This window comes from Aricia agestis, chromosome 17 (genome assembly GCF_905147365.1).
Source record: "Aricia agestis chromosome 17, ilAriAges1.1, whole genome shotgun sequence".
Taxonomy (NCBI): Eukaryota; Metazoa; Arthropoda; class Insecta; order Lepidoptera; family Lycaenidae; genus Aricia; species Aricia agestis.
In genome coordinates, this window is record NC_056422.1 from 11,929,611 (window position 1) to 11,956,616 (window position 27,006).

The 27,006-nt window shown below is 39.1% G+C and overlaps 1 protein-coding gene across 2 annotated transcripts; it reads right to left on the minus strand.

Annotated features, from left to right (window-relative positions):
* LOC121735329 (ATPase family AAA domain-containing protein 2-like) lies at nucleotides 1-26,923 on the minus strand. 2 transcript variants are annotated; one of them, XM_042126119.1, is made up of 30 exons: nucleotides 26,467-26,923; nucleotides 25,720-25,798; nucleotides 25,269-25,353; nucleotides 24,694-24,815; nucleotides 23,814-23,992; nucleotides 23,359-23,439; nucleotides 22,791-22,966; nucleotides 21,500-21,576; nucleotides 19,731-19,850; nucleotides 18,485-18,565; nucleotides 14,054-14,144; nucleotides 13,475-13,565; nucleotides 12,115-12,266; nucleotides 11,503-11,629; nucleotides 10,837-10,973; nucleotides 9,655-9,866; nucleotides 9,183-9,289; nucleotides 8,766-8,938; nucleotides 7,999-8,167; nucleotides 7,593-7,775; nucleotides 7,155-7,311; nucleotides 6,773-6,939; nucleotides 6,296-6,444; nucleotides 4,321-4,338; nucleotides 3,279-3,463; nucleotides 2,886-3,034; nucleotides 2,389-2,588; nucleotides 2,051-2,130; nucleotides 1,780-1,915; nucleotides 1-789 (listed from the first exon to the last, which is right to left on the minus strand). In XM_042126119.1, the coding sequence occupies exons 1-30, from the start codon at nucleotides 26,557-26,559 to the stop codon at nucleotides 711-713; spliced, it is 3,855 nt and encodes a 1,284-aa protein (XP_041982053.1). In that variant the 5' UTR covers nucleotides 26,560-26,923; the 3' UTR covers nucleotides 1-710. The 2 variants fall into 2 exon arrangements, with proteins under 2 accessions (XP_041982053.1, XP_041982054.1); XM_042126120.1 differs by lacking the exon at nucleotides 4,321-4,338 and having other exon boundaries at nucleotides 2-789.
* Nucleotides 26,924-27,006: the final 83 nt, after the last annotated feature.

Genomic DNA, 27,006 nt, shown 5'->3' on the forward strand with positions numbered 1-27,006 from the left:
ATTATAAAGATATAATAGAATATTTAAAAGAAAACTATAATGTTCTCTCTCATTCCAAGTATTTATGAAAGAGAAGGCAAGAAATTTCAATACACGATTAAAATTAATTGCAGTATTGGTGAAATTGACACGTATGATGCTGAGCAATTTAAAGCATGTGCTTTAAATATGTGAATGTTCACAGACAATCACAATGATAGAATTAACGGTAGGTAATTAAATTTAACAGTCATTTCAGTCCGACACGTTTTGGTGTTAAGTCCCACGCAATCGTTAATAATAGTAATAACTTAAAGAATGTACCATTTTTTCTAAATCAATATTATTCTTTGCTATAACGAGTAAAATGTTTGAAGAATAAAACATTCGTTAGAGAAATAAAATTTTGTACTGAGTTTAATGTTCAAAGACGGTGCTCCTTAACTTTTGCACTATGGAGTATCTTTTGAGTAGTTTAAATAAAAACTTTCTTTATATACAGCTATTTTATCAAGTAGTAAAAATAAATATTTATTTTGCATCTGCGAGCAAAAGTTAAGAAGCCCTGCATATACTTTTACAGGTGTGATGAACCTTTGGTGCTTAAAATAGACAGACAGCCTTGCTGTAGAGAAAGAAAGTACGACTATGGCTGTCTCTTTCGCACAGTGGAGCTAAATCTTTTATGGAGTATACATTTGAACTTTTGACAGAAGGCTCAGGTTGGCCATTTATTTCTTAGCGTGCTGTATATACCTGCTGACTATGGCTTGTATCTCTTGTGGCAGTTTTGTTCTATCGTACTGGTACCTGAAAATGACAAAAAGTTAAATGAGTCAAATATTTCAATGAATAAAGGATGGCTGAGAGGGGAAACAGAAGGCCTACTACGAAACCGATCTGAGACTCAAACAATCGGACGAGAATGCGGCGTCCTGCTCTAACAACGTCATTTCACGTTTGTAAGAGTAGGACGCAACATTCTCGTACGATTGTTTGAGTCTCAAAACCGTTTCGTGGTACAGGCCCAGAATACATAGAATTATTAACTTGAGAAAGACAAACCTTTTTACTAATAAAAATAGTTGTTAAAGTCAATGTTTAAGCTACAATATATCTGGGGGCACGGGAGTGCCCGCGCCAAGATGTTTTGTTTTTGTCGGGTACATTAAAAAGACGCATTATAAATTATATTGTATCCATATCCATATTTTTACTAGAATATTATAATAATACTATCCACACCGGTTTTCCTAACGGTGGCCAGTTTCATTGAAACCAGGCCTGTTACGCAAGAGTAATTTTATAGTGCCCAAGTGTGTGCGCAGTACACAAGAGCACTCACTTATTCCTTTCACTCTCATAACCCAGTGGGACGGAAGACCGACACGACTGGCGAGACATCAGGCGCAGGACCGACTTTTTACATGCCCATCCGACGCATGAATCATCTTACTTGTCAGACAATCAGGTGATCAGCCTGCATCGTCCTAACCAAACTTGGAAATAATATGTTTCCAACGCGGGAATTGAACCCACGCTCTAAAGCACTAGACCACGGAGGCTTTAATACTAATATTATAAATGCAAGTGTCCGTCTGTCTGTCACCTCTTCACGCCCAAAACACTAAACCGATATTTCTGTTTGATATGGAAATACTTGGAATCCCGGGAAAGGACGTAGGATACTTTTATTTCGAAAAATTGAAGGGTGTCAGCACGAATCCTGGCGCAAAATATATTTTGGTTCTAGTGTATTTATTAGTCACGGTGTATGATTTTTTAAAACGTATTTATTACCTGTATGTCTGCGTCGCGGCTTCTATTTGTGAGTGTAGGTCGAGTAGCGCCTCGAGACCTATACTTCGTAGCGCCTTCGCGTTCTTATACAGTATGTTATCTAATTCAGTCTTGTTTATCACTACTGTTTCGGCATCTGAAGAAACATATTTGTGTTAATATGTTATAAAGACTTAAAGACATAGAAGTAAAGGATTTTTCTACTTTATTATAAGCTTTTGTCTCAAAAAACATTCGTCACAATTTAAAAAAATACATAATTAATTCGTACCCCAATTCGATACTTCTTGACCGGAATTTCTTTTCTTTGGTGATGTTTTTGTTGGTGTTTTCTCTGGAGTTTTAGCGGACCTAAAATTATTAATAACATAAAAATTCACGGCCATTTTATTCTATATCAATGACGAGGTTAAATATAAATATCTACACGTGCATATAGGCACTAGTTTGCGTACATACACGCAGCTGCGTGTATACGATTATTAATAGCTACCATTAAAACGTACACATACGATTGCGTATATACACGCTCTCGTACGTGCACATATATGTTAAGTATGTTATGCAAGCGGCTTAAAAAAGGTAGCGTATACATTACAACATACGTACATCTCATGCGCCATATTGTAAGCGGCGGGGTGTAACGCGGGCGACGGGGAGTGGGGCGGGGAGCGCGAGCGCGGCGGCCGCAGCGGCGCGTCATCGTCCGAGCCGGACGAACACGACCCGTTCGCGAGCGGCGTCGATGTGATTGGCTTGTTCTCTTTAAACTCCTCGTCTGTTATACCGCTCGTGTCCCTTGTAAAGCTCTGTAATTAATTATAGTCTGTTAAAATAGAGTATCAATGAGACGTAACTATGACTGACGATGATGCAATAATAATCATAATAGCATGCAGCGCTGTGTAGCGCTGCGCCATGCGTGACGTAGCGCATCGTAGTCAAGTTAACTTAGCCCGGTTACGTTCGAAGTGCTCAAACCAAGCCTAGGTTAAACCTAAGTCTTTAAACATTTTGCTTTATCCAGATCGACAAACCCTTTACGTACAAAACTTCTTAAGTGCTTGATAACATTTTAATGAATTAAATCAAACGTAAGTTTATACCTTTTGCGCTGTCCTCGGTCGCTTCACCACTAATCCCTTGGACCAGGCGTTCATTCTTCTCCGCTTGCGTTTAGCGGAATGCGTTTCAGACTTCTCGCCATTCTGCGTCGACTGGATTTTGCTATCGTTCTGTGAGTCGTTCATGCCAGCTGCAAATGCCATATAATATTAGCTCTTTTGAAGTTTCTTTTGAAGAAAGAAGAAGCAGAACAAAATTTTTCTTCCATATAATTGTTACGTTTTTTTAAACATGGAGAATGGTCCAAACACAAAAAATCACGGCAATTATGAAACAAATCGTACTTACAGGTCGTAAGACACTTGGCATATATGACAAAAGCCAGGATAGATTTTCCTTAAGCAGTTTAAAAGGTGACGTAACAAAACACTTACGTAGGTTCGACGCGGTGTATATAAAATCAGGTAGATCGTTATCCGCATCGCCCTCCTGTTTGCGGCGCTGTGCGATCTCACGGCACTCCATCTCAAAGTCGCTATTCAGTTCGGCGTCGAAGAGCGCATGCGCGTGGTCCCGTAACGAGCACGCCTCGTGACGTATCTGCTTGTCGGACGACGTCCTGCGTATAGAAAAGTTTTAATTATTTATAAAATATTTCAAAACCAACAACTTACAATTTTACTTAAATAACTAAAGATTAGAAAAAACAAGAAGCCAATGACAGGTTTTCACCATTAACAAGGAAGTGATTAACAAGCAAACATGATATTTTAACACTTACAAACAAAATTCAGTGTATAATTAGTTAATTAATGAGATAAACCAAAGTGATATAAGCACTTACATAGAAATTGAGTAATTTTAAGTATAACGATAAAAGAGATAAAGAATTTTTATGCAGGGTGTAACAAAACAAAGTGATAATGCATAATTTACTTAGGAATAGTTATTTATCACTTTTACGTTACTATAATAAATGCATTTATAAATTTGTCCTTACACAAAAATTAAAAAAAGTAACACTTTCAGAGCTGCTTACCAAGCCCTACTTCCACAATGAACTCGATACAAGGAACATTTACACACCCTAAAATATTATTACTTTGTTTTGTTACACCCTTTTTGTATTATATTTTATAAAAGAATAAATTATTAGCAGGGCAGGCGAGCATACTACATAATTAAATATAAAGTACTGTGGTTTACATAAAGAGTTTACGTGAATAGTCTTTATCTACCGTATTTAATTTTGAATACAACAATACTCTAAATTTTAAACGACATTATTGAATAATAATAAACTAAAAATACAAAACACAATATTAATTTACTTTTGAGTCATGTTCCATGCTATTAAAATAATACTTTTAAATAAAAACAAAAGGTTAGAGGATGTTATAAATGTATAATGTATAGTGTATATTACTTGCTTTTAATTAAATACAATTTATAAAATAAATAAGAATCTTTCCATACCTACACATCCCTCTAGCCCTTTGAATGGCACCGGAAAATATGGAAGGGTTAATGAAAAGAAAAACACGTTAGTCATTAGAAACAAGAGCACAGAAAGAAACGAACAAAAACATTAAAGCCCAAATTGTCGCACGCTTGGACGCACGGTGCACGCAAACATGAACGGGCGACGCAAATTTGCACGCACGGTATACGCAGATTTTTTAAAATGTGATATTTAACCCTTCAGTAAGTGCCAAAATCTTTGCAAAAATGTAGGGTACGTGGTTTGCAAAAAAAAAATGGCACCCGGCCTACCCTCTTTGTACAAATAATGTAATAACCTTACATCTAATCCATATTTTATGTTTGAGTGAAAAATATTATAATATATGTTAAATTTTCTATCTATCAAGCCATCATAATATAGTATTTAGTCAGATGTGATATTTGTCTCATCACTGTAAACTTTGAAATCTATGTTTCTAACTATTTCGCAACAAATATATTAATACATTATTATAATCTCAATAACACAGAGCTATACAAACTGTTTATGTAAACAATTCTTTGAAATAACTTAACTTGTTATCAATAAACAGATAAGAGATAAGAGTAATAAAAACCGGTTTTGGTATTATACACAAGCAAACTTCGTCCTTAGTGCAATACAAATAAAGTTCAAAATGGCCGCGGCCGGCAAAAAGCCGTTATAAATAGGTAATTTTTATCTTGATTATTTTACTAAAACGATACTATTATATACTATTACTAGGATCTAAATCGTTTTGTACACGATAATATACGCTTTTAACGTCAATTATTTACAAAAATATTAAACAAATCGCGTTCAAATCACATAAATAACAACCAAATTTTCTCGTGTAAACTAGAAGTTATTACGATGTAAGTATTTCTTTCAAATGATTATCTAAAACTATTTATAAATTATAATTAATAAATTAAACTATTTTAAGCTTTATTGTTATTTCGTACTTAAATGAAGCATGGTTAGTGAATTTAAGCAAGTCTTTTGACAACGTAAAATTTATCTTACTTTGTGTAAGTGACTTAATAAAACGTGTAAAAATTGTCATAGTATTTATAAAAAGATTAGGAATATGATTTATAAGAAATTAATTCAAATACACGAAAAAAACTATGGAATATGGATCCTCCTTGGTTACTGCTAATCCTGTGACAAAATATGCCTTCTCTTTCACATACATGACAATAGAAAGAAACAAAATGTGTCCAAGGATTAACTCCCTAATGTCCAGTTTCTGACATTTTTAACAGAAGTTTGTCTCCTCAACATGGCTGAATCAGAGTACACAGAACTAATGAGTAGGCCAACTCAGAAGAGATCTCGTTTATACGTTTGACGTAGTGTGTCATATCGGCCGGCGCGCGCAGTACTAATGCGTTACCCAACATTGTGAAACATGTTGAAAGTGACATTCACACCCAACTTGCATATATTCGCCCGTTTATTTGAAGTCGAGGTTTTTTTTATGAAATAAGGGGGCAAACGAGCAAACGGGTCACCTGATAGAAAGCAACTTCCGTCGCCCATGGACACTCGCAGCATCAGAAGAGCTGCAGATGCGTTGCCGGCCTTTTAAGAGGGAATAGGGTAATAGGGGAGGGTAAGGATGGGATGGGAAGGGAAGGGGAGGGAAGGGAATAGGGTAGGGGATTGGGCCTCAGGTAAACTCACTCACTCGGCGAAACACAGCGCAAGCGCTGTTTCACGCCGGTTTTCTGTGAGAACGTGGTATTTCTCCGGTCGAGCCGGCCCATTCGTGCCGAAGCATGGCTCTCCCACGTACAGAACTACTTAGTACTCCTTGGTACTCCTTAGTTCTGTCTTCTCTGGCTGTATATTGGTTAAAGCCGATCAAAAGCGATAGTGAATACACAACTGCTGTCAAATAACTCAGAAACTGGGCACCGGTCAGTGGCGCAAGTGGGCATTGTCACTGTAAGTTTTTACCTATCAGGATTGTACTCTAGCGCGTTGGCGCATATCAAGTCGATATCGTCCAGAAATTCCTTGGCACAGTTGTATTTGTGCATGTCGACCTTCGTCATCATCGTCTCCAGATCCATCGGCTGTTTGATGATGTCCAGATAGTCTGTCACCTAAAAAAATATTTTTTCTCGTAATAAATCTAATAACTTCATACAATAAAATGCGAAAGTTTGGGGTGGATGTATGCAATATTTTTGTAGGGATAAAAGTTAAATAGATTTTAATTGCCAGACAGATAATTTAAATGTTTCGGTTTATATTGAAGAAAGGTCAATAGCCTCCTCAACAGCTTTTATTTAATTCGGGGTAAGGGTTAACGAGAAAAGAAATATACTACAATTTCCTTTGGAGTCTAAATTCTAAACTTAACCTAGCGGTTATTAGTTAACACTAGGTTTGATATATTATTATCGTACCTAGTGTTGATTATTATCGTACCTCTTCCAAATCCACGGGCTTGGTAAACTTGTAGAACCTCCTATTTGATGCTAATTTTCGACAGATATCACGAAGGAATATCCGCAGTTCGCGCAGCTTGTAGTCCTCGGCGCGTTTGCGTCGCGCCACCTCCGTGGGCGACTCGCGGGGAGGCGGCGGCGGGGGCGCTGAGAGTATGGAAATATTTTTAAATTACTTGTGAAAGAGAAAACTTTTACAGTTTTCTCGAGAAACATTGTTGTTGCAACTATGCTACGGTTGCGGACCATGTAAAAGTTCGTTTATTTGTTATCCCTAGCAGTAACTTTTAGATATAATATTGTTTTTTTTTCCACGAGTGTGATGATAACAGTTTTTTGGAGTCGGTTAAAAAACCACTCACCTCTCGGCAACGGCGGTGGCGGCTCAGTATTCTCTATGACGGGCGGCCGCAGCGGCGCCTCAGTCACCACCGGCCGGAGGAAGTTGATCACCTCGCTCGTGTGAGGCTCGCGGACGCGGTACACGCAGTTCTTGTACGACGGGAACATTTCAAGGAACTGTGAAAGACAATAATGTTAAATTAAGAAAATACGAATCAAAAATGCATTTTTTTGTGGTTTACAAATTGTTCTGATGCCAAGTTTGATTCACGGCTTTCTAACGTTTATTTGTCATTTTTGGTTAAAGTTTCATCGTTAGGGCTAAGATGAAGATCTAAGAAGGAGATAAACTCCTTTTCAAAAATACCTTAGAATAGGGGTTTATTACTTTATCATCATCTCATCCTACACCTCGGAGTTACTATATCTGTGTCTTATAAATTATAATACACACTAACCTGTGCTGGCAGCTCGTCATCTAGCGGCGCCGTGGCCAGCAGGGCGGTGGCGTCGCCCGCGGCACGCGCACGCCACAGTGCGGGCAGCAGCGGCGCGGACGCACCGAGCGCCGCCCACAGCCCGCGCGCGTCCTTCACCCACAGCACGCACCCGCCGTCCGCGCGCCGGCACTCCGAGAATACCTGTAACATTAGTGTTAGTTTAAGCATGGCTTTTTTGTGGTCTTTTTTTAATATTATATTGTTTCTTCAGGAATGAGGAAACGCTTACAATATACTGATACAAAGATAGACATAAGATAGTTTATTAAAACAATTAAGGATACATAGACTCGCGCGAGCAGGCAGCAGCAGCAATTTTTTTTGTCAGTGGTAAGTAGAAAAACATTTAATCAATATCACTCACTGATAAAAGCGCCTGCTCCTGCGTGAATGCCATCGCTGAGTGCAGCGTCGCTACACTCAGCTCTTTAACCGTGAGTGCGGTTCGCTCGAGCAGTGCTGGCGCCAGTAATGTGTCCGCACACTCGCCCAGTAACAGCAACGTCGGTAGCGCCAGCGGTGACTCTGTGGACCTGACTGCACTGTTAGCTGTTGTTTTGTACCAGTACGAATACGAGAAAAAAGTAATTTTAATTTACACTTATATCGTGAAAAGGAAGCGTTTGCACTTCATTTTCGTGATATATTTTTCGAATATACAGAACGGATTTTGATGGTGTTTGGAGCTTATACAAACGGGAATCGCGTTGAGGCACATGCTACTGTTTTTCTGTTAGGAGCACAAAGTTGTAAGTAAAAGTTTATGGTGTATTCGGTATTTAGAAGTTTCTTTTCAGGAAGTTCTTTTACTTCTTGTGTTATCATAGATTTTTTCAACTGCATGTTAGTGATTATCAAGACACCGCTAAATCGCTATAATATGTAATAATATGTATACTAAAATCCTGCTTTTGCTTATTTACAATGTTAAGCTACAACAAGACGTTTCTGCCCCGTGCGAGTTTCTTACGACGGTTCTTGTCGCCGGGTTAGTTCCCGAACCGGTGGTAGGCATCTTAGTTTCTACATTCTTCCTACGACGTTAAAAAAGTGTATTCATGATATTTATTTTGAATAAAAAGATATTTTATGTGTTATTTTTACTAGCTGATACACTTGCAACACTCTTACCTCTCGTGGGGCGGGGTCGGTGCGTGCATGAGTGCGTGCGCGGCGTGCAGCTGTGCGGCGAGCAGCGGCGCCGCGGCGGCGGGCAGGCGGCGCGCGGGGGCGGGGCCGCAGCGCGCGCCCGCTGCCACCAGTCCCACCATGGCACCCCGCATGTCCTCTAATCGTACTTCCACCTAAAACAAATAATGCTGTCAACACAAAAGTTTATTGCATCAATATTTGCGTTAAATATTATTAGGTAATGTCTTTGTATAATAAATACGAATAAAGAGAAGTAACATGAAGTTTATCCAAAGATTTACTTTGACGAATTAAAGTTTCGCACAAGTGTGCGTAAGTTGTTGTAAAAGTGTTGTAAGTGTGCGTAAGTATGTTTTTTTAACAAATTATATTTTTACGATCAATAAGCAGACTTACGTTTCTGGGGTCTATAAGTAGAGCGTGTTCACTGTTGTACACTTGAGGGTAAACTCTTCTGAGCGCCTTCAACACGGCTTCAGAACATAGCGCTTTCAGATCAGAACCTGCAACAGGAATATTTTTCTTTGAAATGTTAATGGTCTTTAAAGCTAACTCACATACGGTTTTGCTCGATCGAGCACTAACGTCGAGCAAAACTCGCGGCTCGGGCTTTCGTCCACACATTCAGCATTGTTCGATAGTTTTATTCTAAATCGACATATTTAATTCCATCAAGCCGGCTCGATGCGAGCCTTCGAGCTGTCAGTTTTGCGGTCCACACAGTAATTATCACTCGATTTGGAGTCAAACTATCGAGCAAAACCGCATGTGAGTAGTGAGTACTAAGCATAATGTTTATTTTTATGCCAAGTTTTGACTATGCCGCAACTTGTATGAAGCATATAGAACATTCTAGAACAATACTCACCGCCGTAGCCGTTAGTGACGTCAGCTATGTGCTCTATAGCCTGCTGCGAGGGCGGCGGCGTCCAGTGCGCGGTGTATATGCGCAGTATGTCGGCGCGCGCGGCGGCGGCCGGCAGCGCGAAGTGCAGCTCGCGGTCGAAGCGCCCCGCGCGACGTAACGCCGGGTCGACCGCGTCGAGACGGTTCGTCGCACCGATCACTATCACCTCGCCCCTGAAAATAGTTGTTTTTAGTACAGTTTCGGGTCATCGCCAGCAAAGTATCGTTCCATTGTTGATTTATTACGTTACGTTAACTAGATGTCGCCCGCACTCCGTTGCGAAAAATTTCGTTTATCGCACAGGAGCCACGTTTTTTCGGGATGAAAAGTATACTAAGTCCTTTCCCGGGAATCAAAGTAACTCCATACGAAATTATCTGCGCTATTTCGGTTATATTTAGTTGAATGTGGCTGGGCTTCATTTAGGCCGACTAAACTTAGGTCGAGTAATTTCACGCTTGTTTATTATCGAGTCTAATGGCGCATCCACACATGCCGTCGGCTTATACCGCCGGGTTTGCCGCCGGCTTTTATATTACCTTGCCACCGAAGCCGGCGGCATGTGTGCTTAGCCGGCGGCCGGGCCGCCGACCGTGCCGCCGGTGTGGATACAGCTTAACGAAGCTTCCGCACGATGACTATTGTTGTTACAATTCTGCGACATCAGTCATCATAATAGTTCCTCTTTCTATATTGCTCGATGTAATATAAACAATAAAAAGTCCTACGTACCAAGTAGATTGGTGAGACGGTGGCGAGACAGGGGCTTTCGGCCAAGTTTATTAGCAGAGAGCACTGTACTCGGTGCGTATAATCAGGCTCTAACGTCTCACCTCGAAGTGTCCGCCCGACACAATATAACGTCTCACCTGTCGGTCAGGCCGTCCATTTCGGCGAGCAGCGTGCCGACGACGCTGGCGTGCACCTGCTCCTGCCGCACGCTGCGCACCGGCGCCAGAGCGTCGATCTCGTCGAAGTGTCCGCCCGACACAATATAACGTCTCACCTGTCGGTCAGGCGGTCCATCTCGGCGAGCAGCGTGCCGACGACGCTGGCGTGCACCTGCTCCTGCCGCACGCTTCGCACCGGCGCCAGAGCGTCGATCTCGTCGAAGTGTCCGCCCGACACAATATAACGTCTCACCTGTCAGTCAGGCCGTCCATCTCGGCGAGCAGCGTGCCGACGACGCTGGCGTGCACCTGCTCCTGCCGTACGCTGCGCACCGGCGCCAGAGCGTCGATCTCGTCGAAAAATATTATAGACGGTTTCATCTTGTTCGCCTGAAACGATCAGAAGAGAAATGTTATAAAGGCTTGACGCTAGTTGTCTCTTTCACTCGCGCACGAATTTTACGCTATCTCATTTTCGTAAAATACAAAGATTATCTGTTTCCAGCGACATTGTCTTCGTCAGCGCTTGTATTGTGTCTACTACTTTATAAATTTATATTAATTATTTTCCCTGTTTATTCACATTTATAGCCTGAATCCTTTCTCGATTTTTGGACTATCCAACAAAATCATTTTTTCAGTTCGAACCATTAGTTCCTGTGATAAGCGCTTTTTTTTTTAATCTTTTTATTTTACAGAGGCTTTTAACGATAAGCGCTTTTAAAAAAACTCTAAGGGCCTGTTTCACCACTTCCTGATAAACTGCCGGACAGGCTATCCACAACTTATTTGACAGATTCTCTATACTTTATCTGTCAAGTTAAGTGGTGGATAGCCTATCGGGCACTTATAAGTGGTGAAACAGCCCCTAAAACTTTTTAACATTTGTCATGTTAAGCCAAATTCAATTTTCTCCTACCTGTTGGAACAGCAGTTTCAAATGTCTCTCGCTCTCCCCCACCCACTTTTTGAGACAGTCCGCTCCCTTCCTCATGAAAAACGCCACCTTCCTGCCACCGACGAGGCTGCATTCGTTCGCCAAGGCCCTGAATTATTGAAATTAATAAAAGGATACTTTATTTCAAGGTGCAAACTAGTAGACACATCAGAAGAATAAGATGCCGATCTTAAGCTTCGGCCAAACCTACGCGACCAAAGCGTCTGCAACGCGGGACGTTCGCGTCGGCAGAGCGGGAATAATCTACGGTTTCGCACCGTAGTCGCGCAGGTGTGCACACCAGTTTCGCGTTGCAGACGCTCCCGTCCCACGTCCCGCTCGCGTCACGCGTTACTGACGCTTAGGTTTGACCGAAGCCATATTCTTCTAAGGATAGTCAACTGCGACTTAAGTCAAACTGCGCCTTTAATTTTGAGGTCGTTACATGCAAATTAATGACTAGCCCAATAATAAAAAATATTTACGTCACGCTTACGCTAACCCAACACTCATGCAATAGCATAAGCGTAGAACAGTTTCATTAATAAACATAAACTGTAAGAGTTTAATCAATAAACATATTAAGTGGCGTACCTGGCTAGCAGCGTTTTTCCCGTACCGGGGGGTCCATGGAAGAGTACGCCCCTGGCGGGGCGCGTGCGGAACTTGTCGAACAGGTCCGGATACATCAGCGGGAACAGCACCATCTCGCGAAGACACTTGATGTGCTCCTCTAGACCTCCGACCTGGGTCAAAGGTCAAAACTTTACAGAAAGTGTGTTTAAAGAAGCCAAACTGATGAAAACGACACAAACCAAAAATGTTTTATTATTTTCAACATTTTTGGATACTTAGCCAAGTTGTATTAATTAATAGTTTAAATATTGAAGTCGAGATTCGACAATAACGCCCTTACGCGATGCCTTCTATCAATCCCAAAAGAGCTGTCGTAGCTTTCATTAGTACTGGTTCATTCGCAATCCTTTTGGCACATTTTAATACAGTCAGACTTACGGCCGTTCCCAATATTTGATCTATCTCTGGTTTTGCCCTACTAGAGATAGGAATAGCTCACATTAGACATTAGAGACATATATTTTATGTCTAATGTGAGCTATTCCTATCTGTAGTAGGGCAAAACCAGAGATAGATCAAATATTGGGAACAGCCGTTAATCATTTTGGGTCATCGATGGCAACGTATTTATTTTATTTTATTTTATTTAGGTAACAAACGGCCATTATACAAAAATACTTGAATATAAGTTTACAATCAAGCCTAAAGTACCATTACTTAATATAAAACTAACACATATTATGGTGAATTCGTAGCGTTGAGTCATTAGAACACATTGTGTATTACATACAAAAGTTTAAAGTATATGGTAATATTACAATAATAACACCTTACAATCATCTTACAATATTATATTATTGTACATTAAATGTTTACAACTGTACTTATCTAACATGAGTCTATAGTTATTGTTTAATCAACGCACTTTTGATTTATATGATAATAAATTGTTGCAAAATATGTCAACAGTGTTTAAATTTTTGTTATAGTGGTCACAAGCACGACGAAGAAAAGAGTTTTTTGAGTAGTTGGTTCGTGAGAGAGGGATATGAAATGTATTCTTTGATCTTGATAAAAAGTTTGGAATTTTAAAAGAAATATGTTCTAATAATGAAGAAGAATCAATATAATTGTGTATTATTTTAAATAAAAATATAGCATCTAAATATTGGCGCCTCATTTGTAATGGTTGCATGTTATGTCTCAATTGGGATGACTTGTAATTATGGCGTAATATGTCAAATCTTGACTTTGATAAAAAAAAATATCGGATGCGACTTGGCCAAGAACCCAGGAATATGATTTAAAATAACAAAATATAATTTTTTCTATGCGAATAAAACCCAGAAAACATCACCACCTTTTCCTTTTTACTCACCGACGAAAACCTAACACTTCCATCGACAGCAATAGGTTGTATGTCACGTAACGCCTTGTCAGTCTTATCGTCCATTGACTTAGATTTTTGTCTGCAAAAGAACATAATAATTGTAGTTACATCTTAATTACTAAACCAGTTAAGAGGCTTATCAGTTATCAATTTTGAGCCCCCACATATAACTGCGAATTCGCATCGCATCGCAAATATCTGCGACAAAATTCATAATAAAATTTACATAATACGACGCGATGCGAATTTGCAGTACTGTGCGGGAGCCCTAATCTATGTTATTACTAACCGCTAGTCAAAGTATCAGCCTTTTTAACAAACTAAGGGCCTGTTTCACCACTTCCTGATAAGGCTATCCACCAATTAACTTGACAGATCAAGTATGGAGAATCTGTCAAAAAAGTTATGAAGAGCCATTTGGCACTTTATCAGAAAGTGGTGAAATCATTATCAGGCCCTAAAACTACTTTTAACCGAAAGTAACTGCACATTTTCGCCTTTTTTTTTTGCAAGCATAGTGTTACGGTCAGTGTCAAGTGTATTTAAAAGTATATGACACGTCATTACCTGCCCTTAGTCTTGTTTTTCATAGAAACATTGAGGTCTTCCTCTGTGTCGGAGCTAGAAGTGCTGCTGGTACTTGTGGACGGCGATTGTGCTGAAAGCGAATATATTTAAACCATTTATTAAAAAGCCACAGAAGTTGAAAAATAAAATTGTGTGTTTGTCCTTGATATGCTGGAAAGTACGCTTGAAAGATTTTGAAATGATGAATTTGAAATGGCTCTATACTTTCATCTTTTTAATGTTGCCTCTGTTGCGGTACCCACAATTAGCGACCTATTCCTGCATCGCGCTATCGAAGTTTTCTAAGGGCGTCGGTATATATACTACAGCTGAAATGTATGAGCAGACCACCTCAACCGTTCGGAAGATCTTCCTTTAACGTTGGCACGTATATGTGCATAATTGCATATGATGCATGTTACACCACTTAACAAAGACACACTATATATTTTGTGCTTGACAAGGACAAAGAACATGCAATTTATAATATCTTTAAACCTCTATATAGAGCTATATAGAGCAGTAGGTATTTTGTAATTGAGGATTATCTCAAAACAAAGGACGAGTACAACAGGGCAGCAGCAAATGCAGCCACAGAAAGAAAAGCCACAGAATTCTGCTCAACCCAAGACCGCGAGAGCATGTGGGATGGGATCTACAGAGTACTGAGGGGAACAGCGAAAGGCAAGAACCGACGCTGCTTAGGGACAGCGTAGGAAATACGCTCAACCCGCAGCAATCAGCGGACCTTCTCGCAAGTACATTTTACCCTGAGGACTCTGTGGAAACCGACCAAGAACACCATAAAAGGCTCAGAAACATCATGGTCAAGTCAGATCCGGAGAAAATTGAAGGCCTATCTGACTACGATCCAACTTTCACGATGCCGGAGCTGGAATTGATCCTGCAAGGACAAAATCCAAAGAAAGCCCCAGGTCAGGATTGATTAACGGCAGACATATGCACAGCTGCTATAAAAAGTGATGGGAAGCTGTTCCTGGCAATAGGTAACAAATGCCTAGACTTAAAATACTTCCCCGAACAATGGAAAGTGGCCCATGTATGCATACTCCGGAAACCAGGCAAAGAGGACTACACCCATCCCAAGTCCTAAAGACCGATCGGCCTGCTCTCGGTACTGGGTAAAATCATAGAGAAACTCTTCGTCACCAGACTACAATGGCGTCTCCTACCTACACTACATCAAAACCAGTATGGTTTCACACCCCAACGCGGAACCGAGGACGCCCTTTACGACCTAGTGGAACACATCAAAGCAGAAGTAAAAGCTAAAAAGATAGTGCTGATGATTTCACTGGACATAGAGGGTGCCTTCGATAATGCGTGGTGGCCAGCTCTAAATGCTCAACTAATAAAAAAGGGTTGCCCTAAAAACATCTACGGCCTTATAAGGTCGTATCTTCAAAACAGAAAGATCAGGGTAAATTATGCTGGAGCAACGAGCGAGAGAGTGACGACGAAAGGCTGTGTACAAGGTTCAATAGCAGGCCCGACGTTCTGGAACCTCATACTCGACTCGCTGCTGCAAACTCTTGCAAAAATGGGCATACATGTACAAGCCTTTGCGGATGATGTGGTGCTGGTTATCTCAGGTTATAACGGTCAAACCATTGAACAAATAGCTAATAATATTTTGGCAATGGTTTCGGAATGGGGGTTGGAAAACAAACTTCGTTTTGCACCGCAAAAGACCAACGCGATGTTAATAACAAATAAACGAAAATACGACACCCCCAACATCTAGAAACTGCATGCCAGTATACATGTAAACTATTTTGTGTTTGTGAGTATGTGTATGTATGTGTGTACGTGTATGTGTGTGATTAGAACAGATATTTTTATGATTTTAAAGGGGAGAAAAAAGGTAAGTAAAAGTTTGTACATATTTTAGGTGATATAGTGCAATATTGATTCTGTCTCCTCGTACGACAGACATGTATCTACATGGCTGACGTTGGGATCCAATTAGTAAATGAGATCAAGCTATTGGGCCTAACTATAGACAACAAAATGACTTTCAATGCGCACGTATCCAAAACCTGCAGGAAAGCAGCTGACATATACAAACAGCTGGCGTGTGCAGCGAAGATAAATTGGGATCTAAACAAGGAGATAATCAGGACCATATATGTGTCAGTGATCGAACCAATCGTGCTTTACGCGGCATGTGCGTGGGCCCCTGCAGCAGAAAAGTTGTATATAAAAAATTTGGCTATTATGTCTGTCGTACGAGGAGACAGAATCAATATTGCACTATATGACCTAAATGTAAAAACTTTTACTTACCTTTTTTCTCCCCTTTAAAATCATAATAATATCTGTTCTAATCACACACATACACGTACACACATACATACACATACTCACAAACACAAAATAGTTTACATGTATACTGGCATGCAGTTTCTAGATGTTAGTTTTTATAAACAAAAATTGTAAACAGAAATTTTACATTACTTACCTGTTATATTTTATAGTTAAATGTTGTTAAGTATGCTATAGTTTATGGAAGAGCGGGGAGATGCCTAATACAAGTAATAATACTTACCAGGTGGTCCCAATCTCTGCTTATTTTGTTAAGTTTATACTGTAAATGTATTTTTTTTTTTTAAACAACTAAACGCACTGCAAAGGGGTTTCGCCCAAAAAATCTGTAAAGTCGTACCGCACGGTATCTCTTACCTCGGCACTAATCTTATCCGGCCTGCTGCCTCTAGACCTGAGAATCCACGAAGCGTCAACCCTATTTAAAATAAAAAAAGGGTACTCACAAGAATACCTACCACCAAACAGGGAAGTGGAAGCTAAAGTGGGACCACTTCAAAACCCACATCCATCGCAACTCATCATAACTGAGTACGAATGCCTGGAAGACGTAAGCCAAAGCCCCACTGATGAACACCAAATAACCGGCCCCCAAATATATACAGATGGGAGTAAAATAGAGGGGAAAACTGGAGCTGCTCTAAAGTAGGGTAGGGAAACCAGACACTCCACTTTCCGCCTAGAACCGCACAATACGGTCTTCCAATCTGAGATCTATGCGCTCTATAGAGCGATCCAATTGGCAAAGACATCCAAGGAAAGCTTAATTAACATCATGAGCGACTCCAGATCGTCGCTAAACATGCTGAGAAATCCTTTGGTGACTCAACCACTTGCGATCGAAATGAAAAAAGACCTAAAAGCCATAACAGAGAAGGGCAGAAAAGTGCGGCTATTCTGGCTAAAAGCTCACGTGGGTACCCCAGGAAATGAAAGAGCGGATGAACTGGCAAAAAGGCTGCACTTACGATAAACACGGCCTCAGATTACAACAGAGTGCCAATGTCCTATATACGGAGAAAAATAAGGGAGGGGACAACAGCTAAGTGGCAGGAGAGATACCAATCCTCCTCGACCAGATCGGTCACAAAAGTTTTTTTTCCCCACTGTTCGAAAGGCGTGGGAAATACTAAGGCACGTTACAATAACACCTACACACGTGCAAGCTATGACCGGTCATGGAGGATTCGCAGCATACTTGTATCGTTTCCACTTCCGTTTATAGAGCGCGAAAACCTCTTTAAACTTAATTACACTCGTCCAAACCTGGTAATCAGCATCACCCAGGAGTTGTCTTGCACACACAGGAGCCCTATGGATGTGGCATACGCCTTAAGCATAGTCTATAATAACATCTATTCATCGAAGGAAATTGTGCGGTCCCTAAAGCTAATGAAGTATACAGGAGCGAGAATACCTAAAACCGATCTAAATACCCTGTATCTTGTCCACACACAAGAGGTGAAAGCAGCCCTCACTAATACAGGCTATGGATCGGGAATGGACTCTCGCGTCCTCACAATTCATGAAGCTCAGGGATTAACAAGTCCTTCGGTGATCATCATACAGACCAAGTCCCGAAAGCTGGCAATCCATGACAGCGTTCCTCATGCAGTTGTAGCTATATCCCGGCACACTAACACCTGTGTCTATTACACTGACACTGATGGAGACGCTGTGGCAAGCTTCATAAAAAGAGCCACGGAGGTGTCAACCGACCACATAAAAGATTATAACATAAAAATGGCTATAAAAGACAGGAAAGATAAAGTCCTAAGCCACATGGCGGGTAGATTCGACACAGAACGATATCTCTTTAACACCCTAGAAACTCCACCCAGCTTGAGTGACTCTTCTCCACCAAGCCAATGTCACAACATCTAAAGGCAAAGGGTGGAGCAGCATAAAATCTAAGGAAATCGTAAAATGTCGGATCTACTGGCCGCCACACCGACTGGGACCTCACCGTTCAAAACATTAATCTTATTACTATGTAATTTATAAAACAATAAATATATAATACCTTTTAAGCTCTTTAAAAAGCAAAATATTACTAGTGAAGAAAAAAAAACTTTTTCAACTTACATCTAATAGTTTTCCTACGTAATAATTTCGGTTTTCTCTCCCTCAAACTGTACGGTTTCTTTCTGATTGTGAATGTTTTACCTGCAAACGAAACGACCATAGTTAATGTTTATATTAAAGCAAAAAACTTTTTCCTAATTGCCTTGTACGTTGTAACACATATATATAATAGTACCTGGATGACCGAGCTTTGCTCGGTATAGCAACCACTCATTGACTTCGTGTTACTTAATAACGCCATCTGCTGAAAATGATTCCTATGTAGATCGATTTATCGCCCCCGAAACCCCCTATATACAAGAATTGCTCGTTTAAAGATATAAGATACGAACGCCATACGAACATTATACTGCACACATAAATTTGAACCTGTCTGTTAGAGAGACCGCACATTAGAGACACGACAGTTTTTAAACAGACTATCGCATAATAAAAAGTACTAGACGCGCACATTTGAAACAAAACGTCTCATAGACAAAGTTGTCTAATGCGTACAAGAACTGCACGGCGACAAGTCTGACTAACGACTGTCGGCTTCCCTTTAAAGTGTATGCGAGCGCGCACATCAACGACAAAACTGTCTAGCGGTGTACCTAGTCTGAACCGAGCGTTCTCTACTGATCTGACTCAATATACAATTATTGTATGCGTTGCGTCGTCGTAGACAGTTTCGTCTAGGAATGCGCCGCGTGGTAGACACAACTGTTCGTAAAGCTGACTCGTCTATGTGAAACAAGATTGTCTAAAAACTGTCGTGTCTCAAATGTGCGGTCGCACCATACTCATACACATAATATAGAAACGTACCATGTAACCAAACATATACAGCTAGTCTATTTAAAATTTTAACACTTATTCCACAAAGTAACATAGACATGCATTAGTCGTAATTTCTTACATTTATAGCACTGTTATCCTGACTAGACTAGAGGCTGTTTCGCAAATTGGTACATTTCACCCGGGAAAACAACAAATGGACCAATTTGCAACTCCTGGCAACATTCAGAACCATATCTGCATGCTTTTCTGATTTCAACAGAATGCGGTCCTCATACTTTGCATACTCAACTCCCCTCAGAGCCTTTTTTTTATAAAATAAGGGGGCAAACGAGCAAACAGATCACCTGATGGAAATCAACTACCGTCGCCCATAGACACTCGCATCATTAGAAGAGCTGCAGGTGCGTTGCCGGCCTTTAAATAATGTGTACATCGAGTTACAAGCACGATGTGGTGACACACTCACCGCGCGCGCGCGTCTCCCCCGGCGCGAGCTGCACGAAGGCGGGCGCGGCGCGCGTGCGGCCCGAGCGCCGCGGCTGCCGCAGCGTCAGCGCGCACGACTCCGACGACGATGACTCTGACGCTACACACACAACACTTCCTCTACAACACTATCACATGTCGCACAGTATCCAGCGATTACCCCTTAGCAAAAATGGAACGAGAAGACGCATTGTTCGATTTTTAGTGTCGTAAACCATGAAGTTAATATACCTAGCGGAATAGAGAAACAAAGGCCTGAGCAAGAGAGATGTCACTATCAGTAACATTGCGTGGTAAAAAGAGACGTGTGATACATGACAGCAGCCTTCTTTTTTTGACGTCCAGTGGGCACGTGCCGCACGTTGACAATTTAACCTCATAGAAATCATGTTCCATCATGCTTGTGTTCCATCATGCTTGTGTAAATGTATACGTACACATATTTTTACACACAGATGAAACCAATTTCGGTTTCGTTTGACAGCTCGAGATTATTGCTCTATTCCGCTAGGTATATTAACTTTATGGTCTAAACACACCATGCCGAAGATACGCGGCCGAAGTGCGGCAAGATTACGCCTGCAATGTATTTTAAATTACCTTATTATTAATTACAAGATGTAAGATAACACACCATGCCGAAATTACGTCGCGTGAGCCAGTCCACACAGCGCGTTGCATCAGGGTTGCGAAAACATTGTATGCGTAGCGTATTGCAAGCGTAATCATGCCGAACTTCGGCCGCGTTTTTTCGGCCTAGTGTGTTTAGACACTTAGACGAGGACTGAGGATCAGGACGCACGCACGGATACGCGCTATTAGTCGATCAGAAATTATTAATTGGGCCAGTCGTTATCGAATATCGATAATATATATATGAATCGCGATCGAATATGTACAGTGTAAAATTATTATTTTATTATTTGTAATAAAAGGGGTAACGTATAATCTACAACTAACACTATATTTAAATGACTTAAATTGTAAGCCATAATACCTTGTAAGGAACTTTAAACTAGATGTAGGCCATGATGCTCCATGGAACAGCACTATGTCACTTTTAGTGAGCAAATAATGTATCTACACACGTATTCTTAGTTAACTGCGTGTAGGACGTGAAAGCCGACGTGTAATGGTTTATTTCACCTACTTCTTACTTTTATTAGATACCGAAAATTAACATTTGACATCACAGGACAGTCACAACACAAAAAACCAATTTACCCAAACCGAATATTAGAAAGTACACGATTTACACAAAACCCAATAAAATTATACTACAAAATACACGAAAATTTTAAACAACACAAAGAAAATTATATAAAACAAATTTACAAAAACACAAAATTTTGATTGAATAAATTTCCTAATGTCGCGTGTCAATTTTGAAAATTTACTTCAAATCGTAAAATATTTTTTTACAATTAATGAGTAATAGAAAATATACCATTTATGATTTACTAAAATATTTTTGTATAGTCCGTCAAGAAAGTGAAGAAATTAAAAAGTGGCAACATCATAGTGTCATCCCCTTTTTATTAGATTGATTTGAAAGGGGTGACACTAAAATGTTGCCACTTTTTAATTTATTCACTTTCTTGACAGACTATAGGCTTATCATTTTTATTTTTTATATTATAATGCATACCATCGGCCATTGCCCTACCAAACAACTACCAAATAACAAAGAACCACCATCTGCTTATAAATTAATTTCTCTGACATTACATTTGTTTATTCATGACTCACCAGTGTCCTGCTGGCTATCATCTTTCTTCTGGATTCTTCTGCCGCGTCGTCTAGTAGATCTCACAGGTCTTTGATTGCTGAAAGAAGTAAATGTTATTTGAGTCGAGTGTCTGACATATTTCCTGCAGCTCTACCATGAGTTTAAAGCTATAGTATTTTTCGATACTCGATACCGACTACCGTAAATTTTTAATATGGCAAATTTTACAGCGCCTCTAGCGGTTACTTGCGGAACTAAAATCGCCATACTAAATATTTACGGTATCGAGTATCGATAAATACTATAGTTGTAAACTCATGGTAGATCAGCTGTTTTCCAATTATATATTACTGCAATGCTTTCACGCTTGACCGCAGCACCAGCAGAGACAGTAAACAAAAAGTTTTTTCAATGTTTGACAATGTTTCTGTCAATATTCTGATACGACGTGTGCAACATATTGTCTGATTTCGGTCGGATTATTTACTGTGCTAACAGCGCCCTCTGCTTCGACCTTTGCGTAAAACTCCTTATTACAAACATAAAGTTAATATACATAGTGGAATAGAGCAACAATCTCAAGCTGTCAAACGAAACCGAAATTGATTTACATCTGTGTGTAAAAATATGTGTACATAATACATACACTTACACAAGCATCTTTCTATGAAATTAAATTTTCAACGTACCGATAAGTGCCGACTGGACGTCAAAAAAGTTCTGCTGTCATGTATCACACGTCTTTTTTTGCTACGCAGTGTTACTGATAGCGACGTCTCGCTTGCTCAGGCCCTTGTTTCTCTATTCCGCTAGGTATATTAAATTTATGATTGCAACACTAGAGATGCGACATAATGCTCAACGTTGAATGTTTTACTACGGCAATGCTTCGCACAATCAAGAAAAAATTAATTCCCGGTTCACTAAGCTTTAGTTTAGCACTTCGGCATTATGCGCCACTGAGTCATATTGAGGGTTTTACGGCGCTATATACACCGCGTTCCATTTGATGTTAAAAACGATCAAAATAGAAGACATTTTTAACCGACTTCTAAAAAGGAGGAGGTTATGAGCGTTTTGATCGTTTTTAACATCAAATGGAACGCGATAGCTATAGGATCTATCGTGTCAATTGTCGTGTCAAATAGCTGTCATATGTGTGTCTGACACTGGAAACGACATTTGACACGAAAGACTGGACAGTAAGGCGTCCCTCTGGTGGCAAATGATTAATGAAAACCCTTATTGCCGTAAAATAATTTAAAAACTGACTGCAGGAGTTCAAGATATGTCAATGTCCGAGTTTCTTACCTTTCACTTGTTCCATCTTCTTGTTTATCTTTGTCATCTTCTTTCTTGTCTTCTTCTTTCATCTCCGTATCTTTTGTCTCCGGCTTTTCAGTTTCTTCCTCCTTCTTAACTTCTGTGGTCTTCTTCTCGATGACTGTTTGATTGTTCTCTTCCTCTGACTCCGATTCTGAAGCATCCTGAAATATTTTTACATTTAGAAGGATGTATTTTTTTTTTAAGTTTAATTTAAAAGTTTGTTTTATGCATTAGGTATAATGTTGTTGGGTTTAGCTCACATCCAATTTTATAAATTTTTTTGATAAAAAATCAAAATTGAATAGGGAATTCACTAGACAGACAGATAAACATTAAATAACTTTATTTATCTGTCTGTCTAGTTTTTTTATATAATTACAAAAGCAGCAACGCGCTATGCAATCCAGTGCAGTCAAAATTTAAATATCTTCAAATTGCATTTTGATTTATTTTAGTGATTTCATAAGGCAATAGGAGGAGACTCCTTGCTCCTTTAGAAACTTTCAAGCCGCCGGTTTTTTTTACAACAAGACCTCTTGGCCTCAGTTCATACCTTTTTGTTACTAAATCTGGCGGAGGTACGGCGCTGACGCTGTGTGTCATCATCTGTGTTTGCTGGCCTGTGGCTGCGCGTCTGTGTGAGAGAAAGAGAATACAGTTTAACATGATTTGAACACAGATGGAAGTAGAAAGAAATGGGATACGGAGACAGAGAGAAAAAGTCTTTGAATTATTTGAATATAGATGCAGGTATAAAAGAAAGAAAGATATTCAATTCTGAATAATTAAACCTAAAATTAATATAACCTTGTAGTTTAGCATAGCTTTTCTATTAAGAAAACAAAAAAAAATGTGTATATTCTGTATTTGACACAACTATTTCATAATGGTTCTATGACTCGATCTTTGTTTGCAAGTTCTTACACAGACAATTATAAATAAAAAATACTACAAAGGTAGTATTTGCTATATATGAACCAACTAACTTAGTATATCAAAGTAACTCACCAGCTTCTTAGTCACCGCTGCCTCGTCACCCGAGGAGAAATCATCTGATGAGCTGGACTCCGGGAACCCGTATAGGTCAGGGTACCCTTTAACTTTGAGCTCATTGGTGATCCAGCTTTCGTTGAAGTTGTGATGCAGCAGCTTCCGCTTGCGACAGCTGCGTCTCACATCTGAAACATCTGAAAACCATACCAAATTAGAATTGGTTCTAATATTATCTATATTATCTATATTAGAACTAAGGCCGGTATAAATACTGGCCTAAGACCTTTCTGCTATTTTGCTATCCTTTGCTGTCTTTGCTGGTTAAAGGCGTCCACTAAGACCAGTTATAGTGTTTTTAAAACCACCATTTATGTATTGAAATATCAAGCTTTGAAAACTAATGATTGTTGACATAGTCATACATAATAATTATAGTATGTGTTGTATAAAATTTGATGAAACATACTATACTGTACTCGGCGAAACATGGCGGTTGCGGTCGTTGACTCCCTGTCAAAATCTTGTCATTTTCTATATAAACCATGATTGACAATGAAATGTCAGATGTTGTCAATCGCAGCTTTGTATAGAAAATGACAAGTTTTTGGCAGGAAATCAATGACTGCTACTGCTATGTTTTGCCGAGTACAGTATAATGCAAATGACAGTGTCATCGCGACACAAACCAAAGCTGTATATAAGATACTAGCTGTTGCCCGCGACTTCGTCCGCGTGGACTACAGATTATAGCGCACGATGTCAACAAAATTGGTGTCAAAAGCTTTTATGAAAAACCCTGGTACCCCTTAAATCTTCCATAAGTGTACAAGATAGAGCCACATTCACAAATAGTTTAAGTCTGTATCTTCAAAAAAATTTCAGTATATTCACTTACTTTGTTGTTTTTCTTCACTCTCTTCCATGTAATTTTTCCTTGGTCCTCTGTTTCTTCTTATTTTCATACTCCTATTATTGGAATCATTCTCGTCAGCAAAAAACACTCTTACTTGCCTTGATCTATAATCAAAAATATTATAATTTAATAAATAAGTAATTGAAACTACAAAATAAACCATAAATAAGTGACATACTCAATGGTGGTTTTGTACAGCACATATTTTGTGGCATAGGTATAGGAAAAAAAATTTAAAGGTTTTATGTATTTTAATTGTTAGCCCAGTCAGGTTAGACTTTCACCTGGAATTATTTATAGTCAGAAATTTATTGTGCTAATGTTTAGGGAGGTCTCATAAATATAAAATTTCTGATCACAATTAATTCTAACCCTAGCCCAACTAGGCTATGTCCACATAAATTATATAAATTGAAAGTCAATATAATGACTGAGAAAGGCCATTATATTTTTATATGCACAAGCTAAAGTCACCAGCAATATAAACTCTGTATCAAATTTTCTATCTAATGACCAAACTTGTATACTATATAAATTAGTATATTAGCTAATTTCACCTTCTGGAGTATTTCTCGGGCTCTGTGTCACTCTCAGGAAACACTAAACGAGGCATTTTTATGGCACGGAGACGACTGCGGCTGTCTGTAACAAGAAATGGAAAAATGAGGTGTTGTTATGCAATGGAAAATAATGTATTTCAATGGAATTGCTACATGCTATGTGACAGCCTTCACTTTTGCAATGGCATTTAATACCTTAGCTATCTTACTACATGTTTTTAAAAACAGAGAAATTATAAACTAAAGCCTGTGTTACCTTAGTTTACAACACAGTTATAGTGTTGTAAACTAAAACTGTGTCTACTGATACTATGACCATTTTTTCTTGCTTCAACTCCCAAGCGGTCGAATTCAACCACGAAAACAATAGATTTCCAGGAATCCACGATTGAGGGATTACTAGTACAATAGTGATTTAAAAAAAATGTTTTATGTACTCTGTACTTACACTTTGTTGGCCAACGCTGTATTTTTCTTGTAACTTTATACTGGCTGCTTCTTAGCTCTCTCTTAGACCAATTTGATGCCTAAAAATAAGCACTGTGTAAATTATTTGTATGGATTTAAAACCAAAGATTATTGTTATAATACTTTGAAAAAGTTGCTTTTACTATATATTTACTACATGATCTTCATAATGATAAATGCATCATTCAGAAAAAATATTAATATTATGTTCTTTTTACTTCCTATTCTAATTTGTATAAGAGACATTGGTTTCAACTTTCAATAGCATTTAAGTGGAAGAAATTAGTTTCCTCTTGCACCAAATCTATGAAGTTGTTTTGCATGATGTAACTAGTAAACTAAGTTCAATTTCTACTGTCACTGAGCAATCACAATGTACAATGCTACTAGTAAAACATTTACAATAAATGTAATCAAAATTTTATTGAGTGATGTCCATTAGAAGTTATTACACAATGAATCATCTAACTAGTTAGGTCAGTAAGTAATATAGAATTTATTAATGGAATAATATTATGTAAAAAGCTTGGAAAATTAAGCAATGGGAACATGCCTTGGACATAATGAACAATTGACTCTTACAAGTAATGAATAAGGTCAATTAGTGAAGTACATAACATGTGGACACATGCAAATTACTTGGGAATGTATAAGGGTCTGTATCTGGCATAAAATATAGTTAAGTGGCAGAGCTATCTTAGCTAAATACTATCGAGAAATTCGTCACCTTCTCATCGGAGACGCTGCCAACGTCGTTTATTGTATAATTTCCGTCCTCAACCTCACCGTTCTCTCCGTTACTACGTCGGGTTTTCACCATTGTTAGGCCCTTGACTTTGGCCTCGATTTACGAAACGAAGACCATACGATCGTTACATTAGATGCTGTAATACTTATTATGAGCTTTCCCGAAACAAAATCACACTACTTTTAACATAAAACCACAACCTAACACGACAAAGAACGAGCGTTATCTACCCCACATGTCGTTGGACAGCGCCATGTTAAGAGGAATATAACAAGTTTGGTACGAACATAATAAATTGACGCAGGCTTTATTCACAAGCAATTTTGATGTTAGGACATCGCGGAACTCACCTAGCATGCATTTAGATTGAAATCACTACAAAATAATTTGTAACGCTGGTAAAATCATACAGAAAAACGATAAATTCACGTTACGAAATGTTTTTATTGACAAAATGACAACTTGTACTGTCAAAAATTCCCGCAAAAGACAACTCATGAATTATATTTTTTTATATTT

Bases quoted from the DNA above. Each gene is read 5' to 3' on its own strand.
- LOC121735329 (XM_042126119.1), bottom strand. From the start codon at position 26,559: ATGGTGAAAACCCGACGTAGTAACGGAGAGAACGGTGAGGTTGAGGAC. The intron at 8,939-9,182 runs GTAAGTCTGCTT...TATTTGTTTTAG, and splicing joins TACTTATAGACCCCAGAAAC to GTGGAAGTACGATTAGAGGA. The intron at 2,589-2,885 runs GTATAAACTTAC...AATTAATTACAG, and splicing joins GACCGAGGACAGCGCAAAAG to AGCTTTACAAGGGACACGAG.